Genomic DNA, 23,576 nt, shown 5'->3' with positions numbered 1-23,576 from the left:
GTTTTATATGAACAAGTGCAGAAATTTCCAAGAGGTCAAAGGAACACCAGAAGTCTTTTTACTAAACTAAAGGGTCATTTTGTTCACCATTTCTTTGTCTGTTTCATGATGTTCAGACAGATATTTCTGGAGTTTCTAATGTTTTTGAATTTTTTTTTAATGATAGGTGAAACAAAACATCAACCCCAAACCATGATAAGAACGTAAAAAGTAGAAACTGGTGTAGATCATTGCCTGTTTTTAAAACAACACTTAAATCTATCATTGTAAGCCCTGTACAATAGTAGCAAGACTTCCTTGTTTTAGTACTCCAGTTCACTTACGATAAAGGCCAATATGCCATTTGCCTTCTCAATTGTTTGCAGTACCCGAGTGCTAACTCTGTGTTCCATGTATTAGTGCAGCCAAGTATCTCTGAACATCAATATTTAGAAGTTTAATACATTTTTAAGTTTTTCTATTCTTATAAGCTCGTGCTTACCCACGTTATACTTTATCTGCCAACTTGTTGCCCGTGCACTTAACTTGACAATATGTCTTTGCAGCCTCTGTGTTCTCTTCACTGCTTTCATTCCCACATAGCTTTTTACCATCAGCAAACCTTGATACATTGCTCTCAGTCAATTTGTCTAACACAACAGCCAAATTACACACAGCAATCTCCCACAAACAGTAACAAGATAATGACCAAGTAATCTCTTCATCACATAGTGCTCGTGGGATTTCTTGCATCCCTCTGAGAGAGCAGATGAGGCCTCATTCAACATCTTATCCAGAAGACATTATCTACAACAGCGCAGCAATCCCTCCATGTTGGAACTGAATGTCAGGCTAGATCTTGAGCTCAGGTCTCTGGAATTGAATTTGAACCAACAACTTTTTGATTCAAAGGCGAGGTTGCTGCCTGCTGACCCACGGATCACACTATTAGAAAAATGGATAGCTTTACTTTGTCTCCACGCCCACCTCACCTCACATGTTCCCATAGTGTTATGAAACATCTGTACAAGTCAGCAGTGAGAAAAGCATCTCTAACTGGAGACAGATAGGATCAGGCGAGGATTAAATACTCAGCCTGGCCACAGTTAGAGGCAACAATGAACAACATTGCTGTTTGAAGCTTCCTCCTCCAGAGGTACAAAGGAAAATAATTTCTTCCTCACCACTTGCAAAGATCCCATTTATTTTCTTATAATTCAGGTCAGGTCATGGACCCAGTCTTGCTTCCTTACACTCCTGTATGCAGGGTCAGCTGGGTTGACCAGTGTAGGAGGGAATTGCTGTCATCATGTTACTGTCCTAGCTACTGTACAGGGCACACAAGCATGGAATGTTTAAACACAGCCTGGATTTTAGATTTGTATTCCAGTTGTAGAGTAAAAGTGACTCAGCTTATAGTGGAAGTATTTATCCCTTTTTGGTTTGTTGTATATGTTCTTTAGAGCTAGCATAAAGCAGATGAGTTGAGAACCTGGAGAAACTATCACTGATTAATATGAAATGTCCTGGTAGCATCTTTATTCTCAATTCCAACGCTAGTTAATAAAATTTTCTTTGCATTAAAAATAAAATTCTAAGTTCAGAACAATTTAAATTAATTCATAAATCACAGGCTTCCCAATAGCTTGATGAGTAAGGGCGTTGTGTGTTATTAAGCCATGCAGTTCATTAGGCCCTACATTCAACGATTGATTGATTTTGAGTTGGCTCACCTTGGCAGCAGCAAAACTTGGTTATACTCTGAGATACAGCAGAGAAAAATCAGACCAGGATGTGCCCAGTATGAACCTGTCCAGGAGGACAGAGGTTACAACTAATGGTGGTCAGGATGACTTTCTAAATCCTGGTCACCACATTTTAGCAGAGAGGACACTAAGGAGTTTACTAGAATACCACGGAGGCCGTGGGACACAAGGGAACAGACCAGAAAAGCTGGAGTTGTTTTTAATTCAGAAAAATGTAGAATTAATAGATGTGTTCAATGCCATGTAAGATTTTGATAGTGAATACCTCAAAGCTAATTCCATTTAGAGTTGATTATCAGAGGTCAACGATTTAAGGTCTTTTGCAAAAGAGCTAGAAGGATGGAGAAGAAAGTGTTTAATGTCTGAAATGTGCTCCCTGTGAAGATGATAGAAGCAGATTTAGTCCTAAGTTTCAAAAGGGAATTGGATAAATATTTGATGGTGAAAAAACCTGCAGGATTATTGGGAAAGGGCAGTGGAATGGGACTAATTACTACTTTCAAAGAATTGACACAGGCCCCTGAGTTGTCGTTTCAATGATGCCTGGAACAGATGTTTCAGGGCACTCAAGTTGATTTGCATTGCTTAGAATGCCAATTTGTCTCCGTTCCACAATGAACAGTAGTTTTACTAACACTCTTTTAAATGTTTTAAATTCTTTTCATGGGATGTGGACATTGGCTGCCCATCCTTAATTGCCATTGAGAAGTGGTGGACAACTACCTTCTTGAATCACTGCAGTCCATGAGGGGTAGGTACATCCAAAGAGCTGTTAGAAAGGGAGTTCCAAGATTTTGATGCAGCAACAGCGAAGGAATGATGATATACTTCCAAGACAAGATAGTGTGTGGCTTTGGGGGGAACTTGCAGTGGTAATGCATCTGTCCTTGTCCTTGGTGGTAGAATTCATAGGTTTGGGTTGCTGTAATGCATCTTGCGGATGGTACACACTGCTGCCACTGCATGTCAGTCATGATGTTGGGAGTGAATGTTGAAGATGGGTGCCAATCAAATAGCATGCTTTGTGCTGTATGTTGTCAAATTTCTTCGATGTTGTTGGAGTTGTTCTCATCTAGGCGTGCCTGACTTGTGCCTGACTTCTGATTGTAGATAGGCTTTGGGGAGTTGGGAGGCGAGTTACTTGCCTTGGAATTTCCAGCCTCTGACCTCTTCATGTAGCCACAGAATTTATATGGCTGGCCCACTTCTGCTTCTGATCAACGGTAACCCCTCGAATGTTGATTGTGGGAAATTCAGTGATGGCATTGCCATTGATTATCAAGGAGATATGTTAAATTCTGTCTTGGTGAATTTGTCATTGACTGGCGCTAATGTGGCACAAATGCTACTTGCCACTTATTAGCCCAAGACAAACTAAACCATTAGGATAAGAGGAGACCATTCAGTCTGTCGAGCTTCTTAGCCATTCTGCTGAGATCTATTCAAACTTTATACACTTTGCCCTTTTTACCTTTAATTTGTGTTTGAAGCTGTGGTTTTCTGATTCCAGATCCTCCTTCCCTTCCTCAACTAATCATGCTTTCAGCCACTTTGCAATTGTACACGTTTATTTTGACGTCAACTTTGAAATACCCAGAGTCCAAATAATCCAAAATGCTGTGGATTGCATCTGATTTTTTTCTCTTGCGCTTCTTTTAATTTCAAAATAAATAAATGCACAATTGTTCCAATTTCCAAACAAAAATATTGAAATTAAGCTTTTTAAGAAAAATATTTTTAACATGATTGAGTTTGTATAATGTTGGCAGCAGGATTGTTCCTTAACAGTTCTTCAATGTATTTAACATTTCATTCATTGAGCCTTCCTCACTATTACACATTCCTTGTGTGGAATTCTCATTGTGCTGTAAACTTGAGGCAAGGTGTTAATTAAGATGCCAGAGTGCAAATCTCTAAATCTAATTATCCTTTGCCCTGTTCTTGCTTGCAGGCACTCAGCTGGAGAAATTGATGGAGAGTATGAGGAGTGAGATCGCAGCTCATCCGCCTATGGAGGGCTCCTACACACCCCGCCGCGGAGACTACTGTATCGCCAAATTCATCGACGGAGAATGGTAAAAAAGCAAATTGCATGAAGGTCTCTTTGTTCTTGTGCAAAAAATGGACGATACCTTCTGCCAAGCTGTAGTATCCTCAGGGCAGGACAGAATAGATTCATCATCGATCCATCCAATGTAAGTTATTGAAATGAAGTCAGTCAAGCCCTGTTCAGTGGGTTAGAGCTGCCCCTCTACTGCATGAGTCTAGGAATGTTTTCCTGCTTTTGCCTTTGTGCAGTAAGATTGCATGGAAACCTGCATGTCTACAGACCAATTATGACACTTTGACTAGCATTTGTGTCCAGTGATAATGTAAAGACCCTAATACAGAGAGAATAGAAACAACTTGCAATCATTATAGCATCTTTAACATAGGAATATATTCTAAGGCACACCCCAGGAGCGTTATCAAATAAAATCTAGCGCCAAGTCACATAACGAGAGATTAGGATAAGTGATATAGGTTTTGAAGAGCATGTTGAACTCCTTCCCTGTCTTTGCCTCCACCAACTCCTTTCAATGTAATTGTCACTGCAACAGAAAATTCAGTGTTTTGGTACTAGAGAGTCAGGAATTCCTGAGGGAGGCTGGGATCATTTCTGCCCTTGCAGCCAGATTGGGAACTTTGCATGCTATTGGGGAATTATCACTGCACTGCTCAGTTCCACCTATTCATTTTAATGAACACTGTGTTTATACATCCAACAATTTCCTGAATTGTCCTGTTGAAGGATGCAGCTATCTACTGACTATGCAAAACTGTAATATAGGTCCTAATGTGCCTGTTACCAAGATTATCATAGTAACCAAGAATTATAGAATCTCTACAATGCAGAAGAGGCTATTCAGCCCATTGAGTCTGCACTGACTCTGACTGAGTATCCTACCCAAGCCCTGCCCTAACCATGTAATCCCACACATTTACCATGGCTAATCAATCTAACCTACACACCATGGGACACTAAGGAGGAATTTAGCATGGCCAGTCCACCTAACCTGTGCATCTTTGGACTGGGAGGAAATTGGAGCACTCAGAGGAAACCCATGTGGACAAGGGGAGAATATGCAAACTCCACATAGTCACCCAAGGCCAGAATTGAACCCAGGTCCTTGGAGCTGAGAGGCATCAGTGCTAATCATTTTGCCACCGTGCATGCTATTAAACATGTCATTCCTCATACCTTTGGAGATTATGACCAACTCCCAAAAATAAAGTTCCTCTTTGTAGCCTGACTGCATTTTTTCCAATCGATCCTGGTAATTTTTGTACAAACTCTGTGCCAAGGTATAACATAAATGCCTTTTAAGATGAGATACAGTCCAACCATCCAAATCCCCTTCACCAAACCTGTGTTGTAGGTCAAAAACAAAATACTGTAGATGATGAAAATCTGATAGAAAATACTGGAGATACTTTGAAGAGAGAAACAAAGTTAATGTTTTGGGTCAATGGCCTTTCATAACAGGGAAAAGTTGAAAACGCAGTAAGTTTTGAGCAAGTTGGTGGGAGCTGGAGTTGGAGAGTAGAAAAAGAATCAAAGGTTGTTTGTTCTATCACAGTTGATGAGAATTTTTTCACCTAGATGGGGAGGTGGTTTGGACTTCAATCCTGTGAGGATTTTAGAAACTACATTGCATTAAGAAATACTTGGATATGTGCCTGAAGCCCTATAACCTGTAAAGCTATTGACCAAGAACTGGAAAGTTGGAATTAGGTTGATTTCCTGGCTGACATAGACTCAGTGGGTCAAATTGTCTCTTTCTGTGGTGTAACACTTCTGGATAGTGGATGATTTGCTAGATTCTTTCTTGCTGCCCACTGAACATGCATTGCTAAACTTGATTGATGTTAACATAGATGTCAATCTTGGCTTAATGATATCAGTCCAACCTCAGTACAAGCCCTACTCAAACCTTGAGCATGTAATCTAGGACAACACTTCAGTGCAATATCTTTTTCAGCCCTTGTTCGTGCATTTGGGTGGCATGGTTCAACAGTGGTTAGCACTGCTGCCTCACAGTGCCAGAGACCTGGCTTCAATTCCGGCTTAGGTCATTGTCTGTGTGGAGTTTGCACATTCTCCCTGTGCTGTGTGGGTTTCCTCCAGGTGCTCTGGTTTCCTCCCCCAGTCCAAAAATGTGCACCTTAGGTGAATTGGCCATGCCAAATTACCCTTTAGTGTTGGGGGACTAGCAAGTGTAAACACGTAGGGTTATGAGGATAGGGCCTGAGTGGGATTATGGTTGGTGCAAATTCAATGAGCCTGATGGCCTCCTTCTCAATTGTAGGATTCTATGAAACTGGTTGTTTCTCTGTTGGAGGTGCTACCTTTCAGATGAGATGTTAAATTTTTTTTGGACTCTCACCTCCTGGCTTGGGCTTGATCTACATGATCCAAGCTGATTGGAGTAGACATTGCACCTCCTCCAAGGCTTGATCTCATCTGCATCTTAACCAAAAAGCTGAGATGCCGCATTTAAAAATTACTTCAATGAAGCTGAAATGTAACCTAATGACTTGAACCAAGTACAGCATATCGATACTTCACTTGATCTTAGCCAAAAGGCCTTGTTACATTTGCCTTCTCAAGTGGTATGTAAAAGCACGCATGATGCCACTGAAGAACAGCAATAGAGTTCGATTCTTGACTCAGCCACCATTTATCCCTCAAAAAGATTACCTAGTCATTTATTTCATTGTTGTTTGCGAGACCCATTGTACACAAACTGATGGCTATATTTAACTGCAATGACCATTTTACACTTCAAACAAAGCAATGTTTTGTCTGGATAGTTTCTGGAGAATAAATGTTGGTTTCATATGCTAATATCTGTTGGGTGCAAAGCATTAGTGCCATCTCTCATTAATTGTTGGGGCAAGAGTTAATTTCCTGCAATTGTAAGTTGATCACAGCACCTGAAACAATCAGTTGGTTCCTTGAGTCATTCCATTCAATTAGAGTTAGAGATATTTACATGCTTGGCAGCTGTATTTGTATGGCTAAACACTGGAATTTTGTAGTGAAGAACAGGTTTTCAACCCTTGTTGATGCATTTTCAGGGAGGAGAGAGTGCAGAATACCTGCAAGAAACTCTCGTTTCCTGACAACAGAATGCACTTAAGGATTTTGGATGGCTGTCGGTGAGCCTAGTTTGTTAGATTAGTCATGACATGAAGATTAAGTGACATTCTGTGATTCTTATCTACAGTCAGATCTTGAAGTGTGATCTGAATGTTTTAAGAATATGGTAACTGGAACATTTTACATTCCATGGGTAATGGTTTGTTTAATGAAAAATGTTTAAACTTTTGTGCATATTGCTCAGTGAAAACCATTTTATTTCATGTCAATGAATAGATGTTGTGATCACCAGTTATATCCTTCAGTGTAAATTTATTTTATCATTACTTGCTTTTTCTGTTTTTTTCCAGTAGGTATTGTCTAGTTACAGTGTGCAATTTCACCAAGCAGCCCCGTATCTTGCACAAGTAACTAGTGTTGCAATATAAGTTCAGACAGACAGTTCAAAATCCAGAATGAGACACTGCAAATGGTAACGGAAGCAAAAAGACTGAGTCATTTAAACTAGAATTGAGGGCCATTTTGGAAGGTTACTGTAGTGGGGGATGAACTTTAATGGCTTTTTCTCAGGCTTTGTGGTCAGAGACAGATCCAGCTATTGTCCTACAGCAGCACATTGGTTAGAGATCAACACCTTTTACACACCTCCCAGGCCCAGGTTGATTTTAGCACTGTTGTCTTCTGAATAAAAATGCAATTTTTAAAACTGTCCCACCCCCAACAAAGCTTTGAGGAATTAGGTTAGATTTGCCCTCCTTGTATAGCAGCAAGTAGTGTTTATTTAACTCTACCACCTGACACTTACAGCTCAGAACCAATTGTCCCTAACCCCTGAGAACAGCGATAATTTTTTTTGTATTGAAAGTAATTTATGAATGCAAGTTATTGGTCTTAAACTTTTTGCCCCTTCTCACCCTGAAGGTGGTGACGTGTTGCATCATTCCAAAGCCACTTTTGATCTTTAATATCTCATCTAAGTTCACGTGCTTAGACTTTTCATCCATGGGAACTGTCATACCTGAACCTAATGCTTTCCTCACTTTTTAATTCACTTATGGGGTTTGAGTGTGGCTTGCCAAGTCAGCATTTATTGCCTATCAGTAGGTAGTGTAAGTTGCTTTCTTGAACTGCTGCAGTCCCTGAGGTGTACACCCACAGTGCTGTTAGAGAGGGAATTCCAGGATTTTGACCCAGCAACGGTAAAGGAATGGTGATGTGTTTCCAAGTCAGGATAGTGAGTGACTTGGAGGGAAACTCCAGGTGGCAATGTTCCCATGTTTCGGATTGTTGTCTTTGTACATGGTAGTGGATGTAAATGCTGCCTAAGGAGTTTTGCTGAGTTCTTGCAGCGGGACTTGTAGTTGGTACACATGGCCGACACTGTTCATAGGTTGTGGAGGGATTGAATGTTTGTGTAAGGGGTAGCAATCAAGCATGCTGCTTTGTTCTGCATGGTGTCATGTTGGAACTGCACTCATCCAGTTAATGGAGAGTATTCCATTACTCTTCTGACTTGTGCCTTGTAGATGATGGACACGCTTTGGGGAATCAGGAGTTACTTGCCACAGGATTCCCAACCTTTGACTTGATCTGGTAGCCATAGTATTTATAGAGCTGCTTCAGTTCAGTTTCTGGTCAATACTAACCCCCAAGGTGTTAATCGTGGGGATTCAGCAATGGAAAGCCTTTGAATATCAATGGATTATGGTTAGATTCTCACTTGTTGGAGATACTCATTGCCTGGCACTTGTGTGGCATAAATTTTACTTATCACTTGTAAACTCAAGCCTGGATATAGGCCAGGGCTTGTTGCACTTGGACATGGTCTGAGCATTATTACACATAGACTTTTAAGCAGAAATTTCTGGGCACTAACTGAGAGGGAATCCTGGCTGAAGTTAGCACTGATTTACAAAGGAACCAAGTGATGTTTGGATTTAGTTATGAATGAGCATCAGTACTGATAATGGGACATTTTGATCACAATCCTACTAGAACAGTGAGAACATTTTTTGTGGAATGTATCAGTCAAGATTGACTATTCATTACAATATTTGTTCTGGAGCTTTTTTCCCAAAGTCCAAGCTTTCTCCTGAAAGTTTTTGGCTTTATTTATTCATCTTCCTCAGAAAATTAATTAGATTGACGGAGTAAATGTGCTTTCCTCATGCCATATTTTTTTATTCAGCAGAGCAGACCATTTTTGACTGTACCCAAAATATTTGCTTGCGTGCCACCCAAAATTTATTTGTCTATGCCATTATAGATCAGATCTTATATTCTACCAGTTAACTCAGAGAAGTTAATTTGATGTTATTATGGAAGAGTTGTGAATGGAAAAAGTTGAGGCAAAGTTTGGGTAATATAGTTATTGATTTACCATAGAATGATAACAGCACAAAAAGAGGCCATTCAGTCCATTGTGCCTGTGCCATTCTTTGCATGAGCTATCTATTTAGTCCCATTCCCTAGCTTTCATCCTTTTTTCTCTGAAGTACCTATCCAGTTTTCTTTTGAAAATTACAATTAAATCTCCTCCCACCACACTTTCAGGTAGTGCATTCCACATCACAACTCATCACACAAAACAAAGACAAAAACTTTGTCTTATTAATGTTGCAGGTAACTTTCAACTTTTTAGCATGCTGTCCAATCCTGTCAGTCCTCTACTGCAATGATTCAGTTGCTATTTATCTTCCAGTTAAATGATTGATTGTTTCCTGATTTACTAAGCAGTCAACTTTTGTGTCCTGTGCTAGAAGTTCTGCCCCTACGTGCAGTTTTCTTAATATAACCAAAAGATGTGCATTTATCCAACTTCTTTCAGAATCTCAAAGTCCCAAAGAGCTTTACAGTCAATTAAGTACTTTTGAAGTATAGCCACTGCTGTGATGTAGGAAACGGCGCAGCCAATTTGATAGCTTGCACAAATAGCAATGTGGTAATGACCAGATAATCTCTCTTAATGTCGATTGAGGGGTAAACTCTGCTCTTTTTGGAAACGGTGCTGTAAAATATTTCACACCAACTGAAAAAACAAAGGAGGTTTTGGTTTAATATCTTATCTCTGATAACATCCCAACCTTTTGGGTTAAGCCAGTGTCCCAGGTCTCCGTAAGCTTTTAGTTCTAAGACTAATTTCATTTGTTATTTGTGATTCGGTGTTTTATACCCTCCCTGAGGAATATGCAATTGAAAAGCTTTCAAACTGATGCTATGATTTTGTGTTGAATTCCCAGGAGGTTGCCACACTTCTGGAATACAATCTAGAGGGATTACAAATTTAGCTGATTTGCTGAAGTCAAATTAGTGGCCAAATAATAAGTTATTATGATGTGATGGCTCAAAGAATGTTCATTCACAATTACGGTTGAAATATAGTGTAGAGTGATCAGGACCTGTCTTTACATGGTGGCAAAACTATCACAATGGAAATACTTTAAGTGGTAAGAACTTCTCTCTTCGAGATTTCAAGCTAACTCGAAAAAAGGCTTAATAATTTCCGGCTCTTTTCTACGAAGGTGCATAGGTGTATGGTTTGTTAGCCCACAGTACACATAGAAGAGATTGACTGCAAACAAAACTAAACTCAGGAGGTTGTTGGAGTTCAAAAGTTTCGCTCTGCTTCAGATTCCTTCTCCCAAATGTGTATTTTCTGCCTCTCCAAAATTCTTATCAAATGTTGGGTAATAACCTTTTGTAAAGAACGAAGAAATGATATTTGTTTTGGATCAATTATTGACTGACAGCAATTGTTAGAATCATCTTTTCAGCTACAGCCAGATCCCAAAAACAACACTGGATTTTAACAGATGTTGACTTACACAACTTCTCTGTGATTTTGGATTGCTCAAGGGACCCAACATAATCCTGTAACACATTGCCACTGAGGAAGTAGTACATGTATAGGTTTTTAAATATGCCTAGTTCTTATCCTTCCCTCTGGATCTGTAGAGATCAAACATATTTCCCTGCATTGAATGTAATCTGGCCATTTCCCATATATATATTGACAAATTTGACTTTTATTCCACCAATTGAGTTACTTGGATAGTTCAGCCTATTAGTTAATAAATAACAAATGCTACTTGATTCCTAGTTGTGCTGAATTATTCTGATCTACTCCAAACAGCTTTGCCCCCCTCAATTACTGAAAAGTATGTAGATGCTCAGCTATTGCAGGATGAAATAACAAACAATAGGGTGGCACAGTGATTAACACTGCTGTCTCTCAGTGCCACAGGCCCAATTTAATTCTGGCCTTGGGTGACTGTCTGTGTGGAGTTTGCACATTCTCCCCATGTCTGCCTGGGTTTCCTCCAAGTGCTCCAGTTTTCTCCCACAGTCCAAATATGAGCAGTCCAGATGAGTTGGCCATGCTAATTTGTCCTTGGTGTCTAAAGATGTGTAGATGAGCGGGATTAGGAGGGTACGTACAGGGGATTATGGGGATAGAGCCTGGGTGGGATGCTCTTTCAGAGAGTCGGTGCAGACTCGATGGGCTGAATGGCCTCTTCTGCATTGTGGGAATTCTCTATAAATTGGAAGACTGATAATACTGTAAAACCACCTGGCCAGTCCCACTTTGCACTTGAAGCAAAGAGGAAAAATGCAATTTCTTTTTGTAATATTGCATTTGAACACATGTGACTGGGAGTTTGGGGGTTTCCAATGGAGCAGATCTTCGGATTTCACTTTGATTTGGGGAAACCACATGCAAAAGAGCCATTTTCTGGTGTTTTTGAACTCGATACAATTATTGGTTGCAGAAACTCTAGTACTGGCATTGTTTTTATCAGCCTGTGAGCACTACTCAGTAAGTCAGAATGAGACAAAAAGCCTTATTCGACTTAGTGATGGCACTAAATCAGAAGTTTGTAGATTCAAACCCCACTCTGAACTTAAGTACATCGTATTGGCTGAGACGTCAATGCAGTACTGAATGCAAGATTGAAGCATAGCAATCAACACATGATCCCATGATATAGCTCAGAGAAGAGCATGGGAGATTTGCTGGTGCCCTGCCTACATTTATCCTAAAGCAGCATTGCCAAATACATCAACAGCACACGTACCTCATTGTTGTTCCCTAGAGCAGTATTTAGCAGAGGTGACGAGGATCGCACCCACCAGTTGGAGAGTAGGCCACATAGAGTCATGGAGGTTTACAGCATAGAAACAGGCCCTTCGGCCCAACTTATCCCTGCTGCCCCTTTTTTACAAACCCCTAAGCTTTGAGGAAGACCTTTGGAGGAAGCAACCTTTAAGGAAGTTCCGCTGAATTAAGTGCCAGTCAGACGTTTGACTAGACAGCGAGCAAGCCGTCCCCGAAATCAAGGATAGCCAGTTTACTGGACAGCAGTTCTCCATTGATTGGCAGCATCACTGGGCGTTACTACACCTAACTGAGCTCCAAGACTGCTGTGGCACACGGGAGTGATCTTGGAAGGAAGGTCATGGGGTGGGGGGGTTGGCAGGGGAGGTGGCTTTTGGTAGCCCCTTACCAGTGCTGGGTCCGTCATTCAGGCAATGAGTGAATGAGGGACCCACCTCCCCCGGGGTCTGCAAGCAACCCGTTTCCCCCAGGTCTGCAAGCAACCCTGACAGGTTTGCTTTGTAGCTTCCCATGTGGCAAGTTTCCCACCTGCCACTTTGTTGAATATCTGCGGTGAGAGGATGAGACCCTTAAGTGGGCATTTTTTAGTGGCAGGGCAGGAAGACTCTCCATGAGCTTTCCCGTCACAGACTTGATCAGAACAGTGACAGAAAGTTTGTAGAGTTCTCACATACCCTCCACCCATCATCAAACTTACCACAGAGTCACTCTGATGCAAAAGGAGGCCATTTGATCCATTGTGTCTATGCCATCTCTCTGTAGATTGTGGGACCTTATGCAAGAATAGACTGCCACATTTGCCAACAAAACAAAAACCTCATCCATATCTGTGTTAGTGCCAGACTGAACTATTCCAGTGAGCTCTTGCCAATGCCTGATGACAGTAGTGCTGCACCACATTTCTTAATGTGCCTTACTGTGACTCTGCATTTTTAGTAATGAATAAAAAAGGAAATTGGGCAAGACAAAATTAGAATGCAGAAAAAACACCGGGACGACATGGAGTTGAATGCACATCTTCCATTGTATTTATTGCTGCACTAAATTTCTCTGCAGGTGACAGCTCTTTTGCAGTCAACTACAATTAAAAATATAAACTGCTTGGTTTTACCTTATTGAAGCAGCAGCAGCAGAGATTCACTTTCTCGTTTTCTCTTGGAGTCTGTGATCAGGTTTGCTAGCTGCCAGATATTTAATGGAAATGTTTATGGGACTGTTCAATCAACTCCAACTTTGCCCCTCACATCCACTCCTTTTCCAAACATGTGTCTATGATCCTACATGTCTTCATCTCTTCCAGAGCTTTACCACTTGCAAGTTTGATGTCTTCTGTGCTCTTCTTGTCCCTTCCACTCTAAATTACTAGAACACTGGGCCTGCATCTTGATCATGCCTTCCATCCATGTCTGAATATCCCACTTTTTTAATTCATTCATGGGACCTGGACGTCACTGGCTGGGCCAGCATTTATTGCCCATCGCTAGTTGAGCTTGTTCAAAGGCAGTTTAGAGTCAACCACATTGCTGTGGCTCTGGAGTCGCATGTAGGCCAGACCAGTTGGGGATGCAGATTTTCTTCCCTAAAGGACATCAATGTACCAGATGGGTTTTTCCGACAATCGATAATGGTTTGATGGTCATTAGTAGATTATTAATTTCAGATATCTTTGATTGAATTCAAATCCCACCATCTGTCATGGCAAGATTCAAACCCAGACCCCCAGGACATTAGCTGAGTTTCTGGATTAATAGTCTAGCGATAATACCACTAGGCCATCACCTCCCCTTTGCCTCATCAAGCTTATATCTATATAGCACTTTTAACAAGGTTAAACACTTTAAGGCATATCGCCGAAGCGTTGGTGACTGAAATTTGGCTGTGTGCTGCATACAGTGATATCAGGACAGGTGACCAATAGCTGGGCCAAAGAGTGTAGTTTTAAGTACCATCTTAAAGGAGGAAAGAAAGTAGAGAGTGTTCCTTCACTTGCATGCATTGTTTTGATAGCAGCTTACTTGTCACTATCTGCTGACTCATTGATGACCACATTTCTAACTATGATATATTTCTAACTATAATAATATCTCTTCATATTTCCATCTTTACCTTGTGGTCAGACAAACTAACAGAATTGAAGGTCTTTGAGACAACTCATGGCATATGTGTTGTAGAATATGACTTGTTGAGAATGACAACATTGTAAATATCGAGAGGCCAGATCCATGCAAAACATGCTGTCATGCAAAAGCAATTTTATCGACACCACCCAGCGCCATTTTACGAGCAGTCATTGTTTCACGTTGCCTACTTGGATTACTTGTTTGGTATCAGGAGCTGAGCACAAAAGCCAGTTCTCAGAACTAGGATTTGCTCTGAACTGGTCCCAGATTAACTTGTATCACTGATTCCTCTGTTCTGTTTCAATACAGGTACAGAGCTCGAGTGGAAAAAGTTGAGTCACCTGCCAAAGTTCACGTATTCTACATTGATTACGGCAACGTAAGTATCCAAAATCCATCAGACCTTTTGCAGCACCATTATAGTGACTATGCTTTCTACTCCTGGGCTCCCCAACATGGAAATTCTTCTCTATGTCTACCCTAAGAAAGCCTTCCATAATCTTGAAGCCCTCAATCCACTGGCACGAGCATGTCTTGTTCAGTTTGAGGAAGAAAACTCTTTAAAAAATCAGCTATATGGCAAAAGAAAAGGAGAACAGAAAATCAGAAGTAGCCAACTCCTTAATCCTGCTGTTGTTGACGGCATTATTTCCCCTCTCGTGATAAAATGGGTTTGTATGCAACAAATGCTTGATTGATACATGGTACATTGGCCACAGATCAAGATTGCACAAACATTCTCCTTGAATTTGAATTAAACATTCATCCCTTTTAATTGTGATCTTCCTTCAAAAGACACACTTTCTACAAATGTCCTTACTGATCAACTGTAGCCTCAACCCAGACGTACACGGTGGTGTGCTGATTATCTCCCTCCAAAAAGAAGGGAGTATGTTGCACCCTGCTGCTTTCATAGAGGAGTGATCAAAAATTCACCTCCAGTTAGTGCACTTCAGGGATGAGAGGTATTTAATTCAGTGAAGATAAAAGCTAACCATCTCTGGGAATAGCAAATCGCACAAGGATGGGATCAGGCTGGACTGTGAGACTGACTGACACAAATGATCTTGACTCGCACGAGAAGAATCAGTACTTGGGTATTGTAGCAGAGGCGGTTATTGTAAAAGGAATGACCCCATTCCTTCAGACAAGGAAATGAAAGAAACAGTTGTTTTTTCAAACTCTTAGAACTTCTGACTGGTGCATAATTGACAGGCTTAGGTGAATAAAAGAGGCAAATGGACATTCTTAAAGATCTGTACAGATGTTGATGATTGCCAGTACAAAGACTGACAATTCTGAAACTCTTAACTGCAGATGACTTATGATCTACCCACATGTTTGTCTAACACCAGGATCACAGGGCATACTGAGTTGTAATCTGTCCTTCCAGCAATTCAAATTTGTTCCTGTCAGTTGTAAATGAGGTGGAGGCAGCCAAATTTATAGTTACTCTTGTCTTTACAGAAAAATACTGCCCATAATTATTACCAAATCTGTAATCTTATGAACCAAAGCCATAAGGACGATGCAGAAGATACAAATGTCATACTAATGTGGTAGAACAACACCATCAAAACATTTTATCATTCTGTGCTACTTGGCTATAAATACTGCCCATAATTATTACCAAATCTGTAATCTTATGAACCAAAGCCATAAGGACGATGCAGAAGATACAAATGTCATACTAATGTGGTAGAACAACACCATCAAAACATTTTATCATTCTGTGCTACTTGGCTATACATCATTAAGCCTTGCAGCTCATACATAAAGTTATAACCTGGCACAGGCACAATATCAGCTGAATCACCTACTTTTGTGATGTATCATTCGATTTTGTGTTCATCTGCATATATCTCAAATTAAGAATAAACTGATTTTAGAAACATCAATTACAGGTTTTTCTGGGCCCAGAAAAATCAAACAGTCACACTAACACATTAAAAAAAATACACAGCAATAGAGTTTTCCCAACTAAAAAGCCAGAGCCCACGTGCTACATATGGTCCAATGGTTGTAATTTGGTCACTTCCACAATGCAAAATCTGCAGTTAAAAGACACTTAGAGCAGAGTTCAGGGTGCTGTACTCTATACTTATCTCTGAACAATCTGGGCCAAAGCTGGATGTCAAAACTGTGGTAATGTTGAGTATAAAAGCAAATTACTGCAGATATTGGTATCTGAAACCAAAAGAGTAAAGTTCAGTTTTTGGTGGTGCAGTAAAGGAGACTGAGCTCAGCATCTCAGCATTGCTTTCATCTCTTCCTATCTGATCATATCTTTCCCAGTAGGGAAAGTTAACCCCAATGTTCTAGCCAATATGTATCCCTCAAACAACCTTAAAAATAGATCAACTATTATCACACAGTTGTTTGTGGGATCTTGCTGCATGTGTAAATTGGTTGCCACAATTTCGACATTACTGCACTGACTATGCTACAATATAAATATCGTTGGGACTCGATGAAAAATGCTATACCAATACAAACTCTTTACTTCCACCCATATTGTTAGTACTTAGCAATCCCATGACTGAAAAAAGGCATGGAATACAGTTAGTGATATGTCTTTAGCTTATCAGCAGCTGTTGTGAGTTTTGCATCAGTTGCTTGATGCACAGATTGCCACTGCTCAGGCAAATTGCTTCTGCAGCTCTGAAATGGTTCTACATTGCAGCAAAAAATGAACTTCTTCTGCTCACAGGTCTCTGCACACAGCTCTCCAAATCAGCATCAAACTGAAGAGCAGCTGTTGGTCATACAGGTTCAGAGGTAGAAGTATGATTAGGTAGAATGTTCTTTTTAAACATATCCCATCAACCCCAAATTTTCCTAAGAGTTTGAAGATGTGCACGATGCTGTTGAAAAACAACTTTGCATCGACAAGTCAAAGGTGCCTTTAAATGTATATCGCCACTGGAATTTGTATCAGAGTTGAGCTTAGAAGGGAATCAATTGCTCACTCTCTCTCATCTGTGAACAGCCGTAAACCTCCAACCCTTGTAATAAATGCTGGTTTCAACCAATGTCACTGCCTTCTGTCAATTTCTACCTTACTGCTGTGAAGCTGGGAAAATCGAAGGCAGCAATCAGATAGAGATGAAATTATAATTAGCAAAAATACTGAGCATCATTTTCTTTACACTGACAAACCAGGAGGATTTTTTTAAAAATCATTTTTAAACCACTGTTTTGCTCAATACGCTGTAACTTTACAAGTTGTTCATACGTTTTATCTAAAACGTTAACAGCTTTGAGAGTCATGCCTGATTTTTTAAAAATCCCAAGGTGGTGTTTGACGTGTGAAAGTGAGTATAGTAAGCTCAGTCGTAGATGTATCTGGCACTCTAAGTTCTCACTCTCGTGCCCTAATGTATGTTTGCCGTTAATTTCACTGTTGGATATGCTAGGGTGACGAGCTTGGAGCCATTATCTCTTGTGCAAAAATGAGATTTCTGGACTCAGCCTTTCACTTAATTTACTTACTAGGGTAAATGAAACTCACAGACAACGCACATGGTGATGTGAAAGCTGTGGTAGAGCTCACTTCATAATTGCTGTGTTCAGTGTGAGGGTGGCCAGGCCTCTCAATCTCCCAATTCATTTGTTTCTGCAGAAGCTGACTTTTAACCACAAAATGGAGCCCTTAATACAAAATGATATCCAAATACAATCTTGTTTTAAGAACATAAGAAATAGGAGCAGGAGTAGGCCATCTAGCCCTTCGAGCCTGCCCCGCCATTCAATAAGATCATGGCTGATCTGTCGTGGCTCAGTTCCACATTCCCACCCTCTCCCCATAACCCTTAATCCCCTCGCTTATCAAAAACCCATCAACCCGCGTCTTAAAAATATTGAGCGAGGCAGCCTCCACCACTTCAACGGGCAGAGAATTCCAGAGATTCACCACCCTTTAAGTGAAGAAGTTCCTCCTTAACTCTGTTCTAAACCGCCCCCCCTTTATCTTGAGGCTGTGCCCCCTAGTCCTACTGCCCTTTCTGAGCGGGAAGAGCCTTTCCACCTCTATCCTATCCATCCCATTCATCATCTTATATGTCTCAATGAGATCTCCCCTCATTCTTCTCAACTCTAACGAGTACAAGCCTAATCTATTCAGCCTCTCCTCATAGCTCAACCCCCTCAACTCCGGAATCAGCCTAGTAAACCTCCTCTGCACTCCCTCCAAGGCCAAAATATCCTTGCGTAAGTGCGGTAACCAAAACTGCACACAGTACTCCAGCTGCGGCCTCACCAATGCCCTATACAGCTGCAGCAAGACCTCCCTACTTTTATATTCAATCCCCCTCGCTATGAAGGCCAGCATCCCATTAACCTTCCTGACCACCTGCAAGCTGGGTTTTTGCGACTCATGCACAAGGACCCCGAGGTCCCTCTGCACCATCGCCTGCTGCGGTTTTTCGCCACGTAAGTAATAGTCCTTCCTACCATTATTCCTACCAAAGTGGACCACCTCGCACTTGCCAACATTAAATTCCATTTGCCAGTTCCTGGCCCATTCGCCCAGCCTATCTAGATCCTTCTGCAGACTCTCCACACCCTCCGCGCAATTTGCCGTTCCACCAATCTTGGTGTCATCAGCAAATTTCGACACCATACACTCGGTTCCCTCCTCCAGATCATCTATATAAATGGTAAATAGCTGAGGCCCCAGCACCGACCCCTGGGGCACTCTACTAGTCACCGACCGCCAATCCGAATAGCACCCATTGACCCCCACTCTCTGCCTCCTATTTGACAACCAGTCCTCTATCCACGCTAACACCCTACCCCCAACTCCATGTTTTCTAACACTTTCATCCTTCAGTTTGGATACTCTGATCCTACACTTGAGGTCTGACTAGAACCTAAATCCGTTGATCACACTGCTTTTATGGAATGTCATGCAGATCAGGAGGACCTAGCTTCTATCCTCACGAGTACCATGTTAACTTTGTTTTTATTCATTCATAGATATGAACCTCACTGGCAATGCCAGCTTTTATTGCCCATTTTAGGTGGCTGTTAAGAGCCAGCCACATTGATCTAAGTCAGCTGCTGCATTTGACCTTTCTGCTCCTGGGAGTGGAAGAATGAAATCTGGTTTCCTTCTCCTCATTACTGCCCACTGATCCCTGCCGCAAGTGTGCTCTGGGTATGCGCAGAGTGCAACTATCTGTGCTGTCCTACACAGCTGAATGGCTTGCAAACTTGACATGCACGATGGCTGATATTCTGGAGAGCTAATGCCTGTGAAGTCCTAATCCAGTAAACTGTCATTTCTCGAGAGGGAAAATACATTGGACGTCTGGGAAAATATATAAATTAATCTTTAAAGCACCGGTCTCAAACTGTCTTTAATGATCCCTAATCCTTTTCTACTTGTTTTGCGGCCTGATGATCAGCACCATACAGCGTTTCAATTATTTTTTCAAAAACTATCTGATAATTAAAATTCAGATCTAGGTGTCTTTCTTCAGAACTTTCCAATGCTCTTCTATATGGCCTTTTACTTAGCATCCTCAGGAAACTGGAGTTCATTCAAAAACCTGTTTCCTGTTGACATAAAATTCTGTTTGTTCATCACCCCTTTGCTGACCTAGCTACATTAACTTCCAGTATGGCAATACCTCAAATTTTCAAAATTCTCCTCTTTGTGTTTCATGTAGAACAGCCTCACCCCTTAATCCCTATGTCCATAACTTCCAACCTTACAACTCTCTGTGAGATATATCATTAGGAAGTAGATATAATTTTAGGTAATTTATATTTGTATTGGTGTGTGTTGAGCATAAGCTTTAAGTTTAGTTTTAAGCTTAATTTATATTTTTGCAGTTGTGTGATAAGGGAACTTGAGTTTTAGTTTGACTTTAAAAGATGCCTGCATTTTAATAAGATTTTACAACTTTTAAAGTAGGAAAACTGTGTGATTGCCCAACAACCAGAGGCCCGTAGAGACAGCAAAAGTACAAAGAGCAAAGATCAGTACAGCACAGGAACAGGCCCTTCGGCCCTCCAAGCCTGCGCTGATCATATTTACCTACTTAAACCAATTGCTTTTATCCCCCTATTCTCCATTTGTTCATATGCCTGTCAAGGTAAGTCTTACATGTGGCTAACATGACTGCCTCAACCACCTCACTTGGCAGTGCATTCCAGGCCCCCACCATCCTCTGTGTAAAAAAAAAACTCCCCCTGCACATCTCCACTAACCTTTCCCCCTTATTTGAACTTGCGCCCCCTTGTAATTGTCATTTCTACCCTCGGAGAAAGCATCCAACTTCATCCTATTTGTACCTCTCATAATTTTATAAACTTCTATCAGCCTCCATCTATTCTAGGGATAACAAAACCAGTTCGCTCAATCTCTCCTCACAGCTAATACCCTCCATACCAGGCAACATCCTAGTAAACCTTTTCTGCACTCTCTCCAAAGCCTCCACGTCCTTTTGGTAGTGTGGTGACCAGAATTGGACACAGTATTTCAAATGTGGCCTAACCAATGTTTTATACAACTATAACATAATCTGTCAACTTTTATACTTGATGCTCCATGGGATGAAGGCAAGCATGCCATGTGCTTTCTTTACCACCTTTTCCACCTGTGCTGCCACTTTTAAGTACCTGTGAACCTGTACTCCTAGATCTCTCTGTGTGTCTATGCACCTGATTATTCTGCCATTTATTTTGCAGCTTCCACCTGAGTTGGATCTATCAAAATGCATCACCTCACAAAAAGAGTAGTTGTAATTCAGTTGAAAGCAGTATTCCACAGAAAGAGCCAGTACAGGCAGCAATGCAAAGGGACAAAAAGCAAGTCCCAAACTAAGGAAGTTGTTTCTTAAAACCAGGGAGTGACAGGGAAAAGTTTAAAGATGACAGCTAAGACAAAAGAAGGAATGGAATCTGGAGAAATGGTTCTGGTCAGTGAAATTAAAGTACAGAGCAGAGCAACAGACTCCAAATTACTTGAATGCATTTGGCACTCGAGGGGAGAGGAACTTTGGAAGGAAATGTAGAAACTCTGAAGGTGGATCCTTGGGTGGTGACACCCAAGTGAAAATGTTGTTTGGGTGAAGATTCCAAGATGCGCTATTTGAGGTGGAGAATTGGAAACCTTCACATGAAAGATGGAGTTTCTGCCACAATGTGACAGGCACCTGGAGGGAATTGCTGAGAAATCCATTGTGTTGTTTTGAGTGGCATCTGCCATGTGGTTTCAGAGTGTGGTGGGTCTGACCATAGTTTGCCTATTAATTTACATGGACTGTATGCTTTTGTGAACATTAGAGTATAAGATAGATTTTATAACTTGTGTTATCCTTACAAATCTGCATATATCTGTAAAAAAAAAGAGTTGTAGTAGAGGAGTAGTGTATTATAGTTAATCTTTTCCTATTTATTAAATGTTTTATTCTTTTATTACTAGTTCATCAGCCAACTCCTGTGACTCAGTTCAGTAGCTGCTTTCCACGTATCTGAACAAAAAAGAAAGATTTGGATCTATCAAGACAGGATCCACCCTGGGATCTCTCTTGTCCATTAATAACATCGGCTGGCATCGGAACAATTTGCACTCCTCAAATTCTGGTGTCATACGGTTTCCCAATTTCCTTCACTCCACAGTTAACAGCCTTGCCCTCAGCTGCCTAGGTTCTAAGATCTGGAATTCCCTCTGTAAAACGCCCCAACCCTGTACCTCTCTTTCTTCTTTCTTCTCTATCACTCCTTTGACCAAGCTTTTGTCTGTTTTATCTCCCAGTGTAACTCATTGTCAGACTTTGCCTGATAATGCTCCTGTGAAAACTCTACATCAAAGTTAATGAATAATTGCAAGTTGGTGCTGTTGCATTCCTACGTGCTACGACATGTGCTGATTGTTGATGTGTTCTTTCCCTTAGAAAGAGTGTGTGGCATCCACTCGTCTGGGTGTCCTGCCGCCTGCCTTCAGCACACGAGTCCTGCCTGCTCAGGCCACAGAATATACTTTTGCATATATTCAGGTGCCACAAGATGTAAGTAAGAATATAACAAAATACTTCCTCGCCACATGCGCAGGAAGTATTTTTTTTTAATGTTTGTCTACCAGGCAAATTTTTGATTTGATTTATTATTGTCACATCTATTAATAAACAATGAAATGTATTATTTCTTGTGCACTATACAGGCAAAACATGTCATTCATAGAGAAGGAAACAAAAGAGTGCAGAATGTAGTGTTACAGTCATAGTTAGGGCGTAGAGAAAGATCAACTTAATGCAATTTAGCAATACCCAGTGCACAAGTGTAGACAAAATTGTTACAGAGATGTTGCCACGGGACATCTTTGTCGTATTCCTACGGGGAAAATAGACAAACTAATGTCCTTCATTGTTCTGAGATAGGCTTCTTGTGGAATGCTAACATCCTCTTGCCTTGCCCTCAGCACCAATGACAGATCTCGTAAGTACCAGTACTTCACCTGGTGTTTCTTTCTCTGGACATCATGCAAGTTTTAGGAAAAGGAAATCTAAGGGCATATTCCTCCACAATTCAAGTGGAAATGATATTAATATGCCCCCACTATCACTGCATTAAATTTGTAATGCCATTGCTCTTAGATATCTGGTCCAAGGCAGATGCTAGCACTGTGATTTTAGGTGACAGGGCAACAATTAATTTGCATAGTTGCACAAGCCATGACTGGCACTTTACTGGGAGTTCCATTCCACATCAGTGACATAGACAGCATGTTGAAAACGTAGGAATGTAATAATAAATAAGATCACCTTCCACTCTTTATGAAGCCCACTAGAAGCCCTTGTTCTGTCTTGTAATGACTTCTGAGTGTGCAGTCTTAAACTGAGGAAGTTATTGCAGCAAGCAAAAGGCTAAGCCCAGTTTATTCAAATTGTAAAATAAATCACAATGGATGGACATTAAGGGCATCAGTTGTCTCAAGATAATTGACTGTCTGGAGCGGGAAAGGATTAAGGAATATCCTAAGGTGAATAAAATTGATTTGTGAAAAAAGAACAAGCTTGCTTTTGTTCATCTTAAAGGTCCTTACCTGGTATACAGAAGTATGTCTGCACATCAGATGTCTTTCAGAAAGTGAACACCAGAGCCCTTATCTGAAGCAATATCTGGGATGGTTCCTAGCCACAGTGTATTGCATCTCACTCAACTAGAATAGAGCCGCACCGTCCTCACAGATTTAGACAGAGAAACTCATGAATGATCTCCTGGCATTTAATAACTTCAAAATAGCCCACGGTAAAGTTTACTGGGCATTTATTGTAGCTGATTTTGACTTTGTTCAGTCAATAAGGTATTAAGCCATAACAATGTCAGCTTCTGCTGGAGTTTCATTTGAGCGTTAAGTATCCCAGGGCACAATTGAAGAAGCAGAGATTTCCTGGTGGCCTGATCAACATTCTTCACTCAACCAACAATAATGTAATTAAATC

General features: G+C 40.9%; 1 protein-coding gene across 1 annotated transcript in view; it reads left to right on the top strand.

Annotated features, from left to right (window-relative positions):
• Nucleotides 1–23,576, top strand: part of snd1 (staphylococcal nuclease and tudor domain containing 1) — a 907,822-nt gene that overhangs the window by 794,795 nt on the left and 89,451 nt on the right. Inside the window, exons 19-21 of the mRNA XM_080207582.1 lie at nucleotides 3,697–3,820; nucleotides 14,434–14,503; nucleotides 22,029–22,142. Coding sequence (XP_080063708.1) covers nucleotides 3,697–3,820; nucleotides 14,434–14,503; nucleotides 22,029–22,142 — 308 coding nt within the window. The remainder of the gene's footprint in view (nucleotides 1–3,696; nucleotides 3,821–14,433; nucleotides 14,504–22,028; nucleotides 22,143–23,576) is intronic.

This window comes from Carcharhinus amblyrhynchos, chromosome 19, assembly GCF_965287045.1.
Source record: "Carcharhinus amblyrhynchos chromosome 19, sCarAmb.v2.hapA, whole genome shotgun sequence".
NCBI lineage: Eukaryota > Metazoa > Chordata > Chondrichthyes > Carcharhiniformes > Carcharhinidae > Carcharhinus > Carcharhinus amblyrhynchos.
Note: the sequence above shows the minus strand (reverse complement) of the source record. Positions and strands in the feature narration are given on the sequence as shown.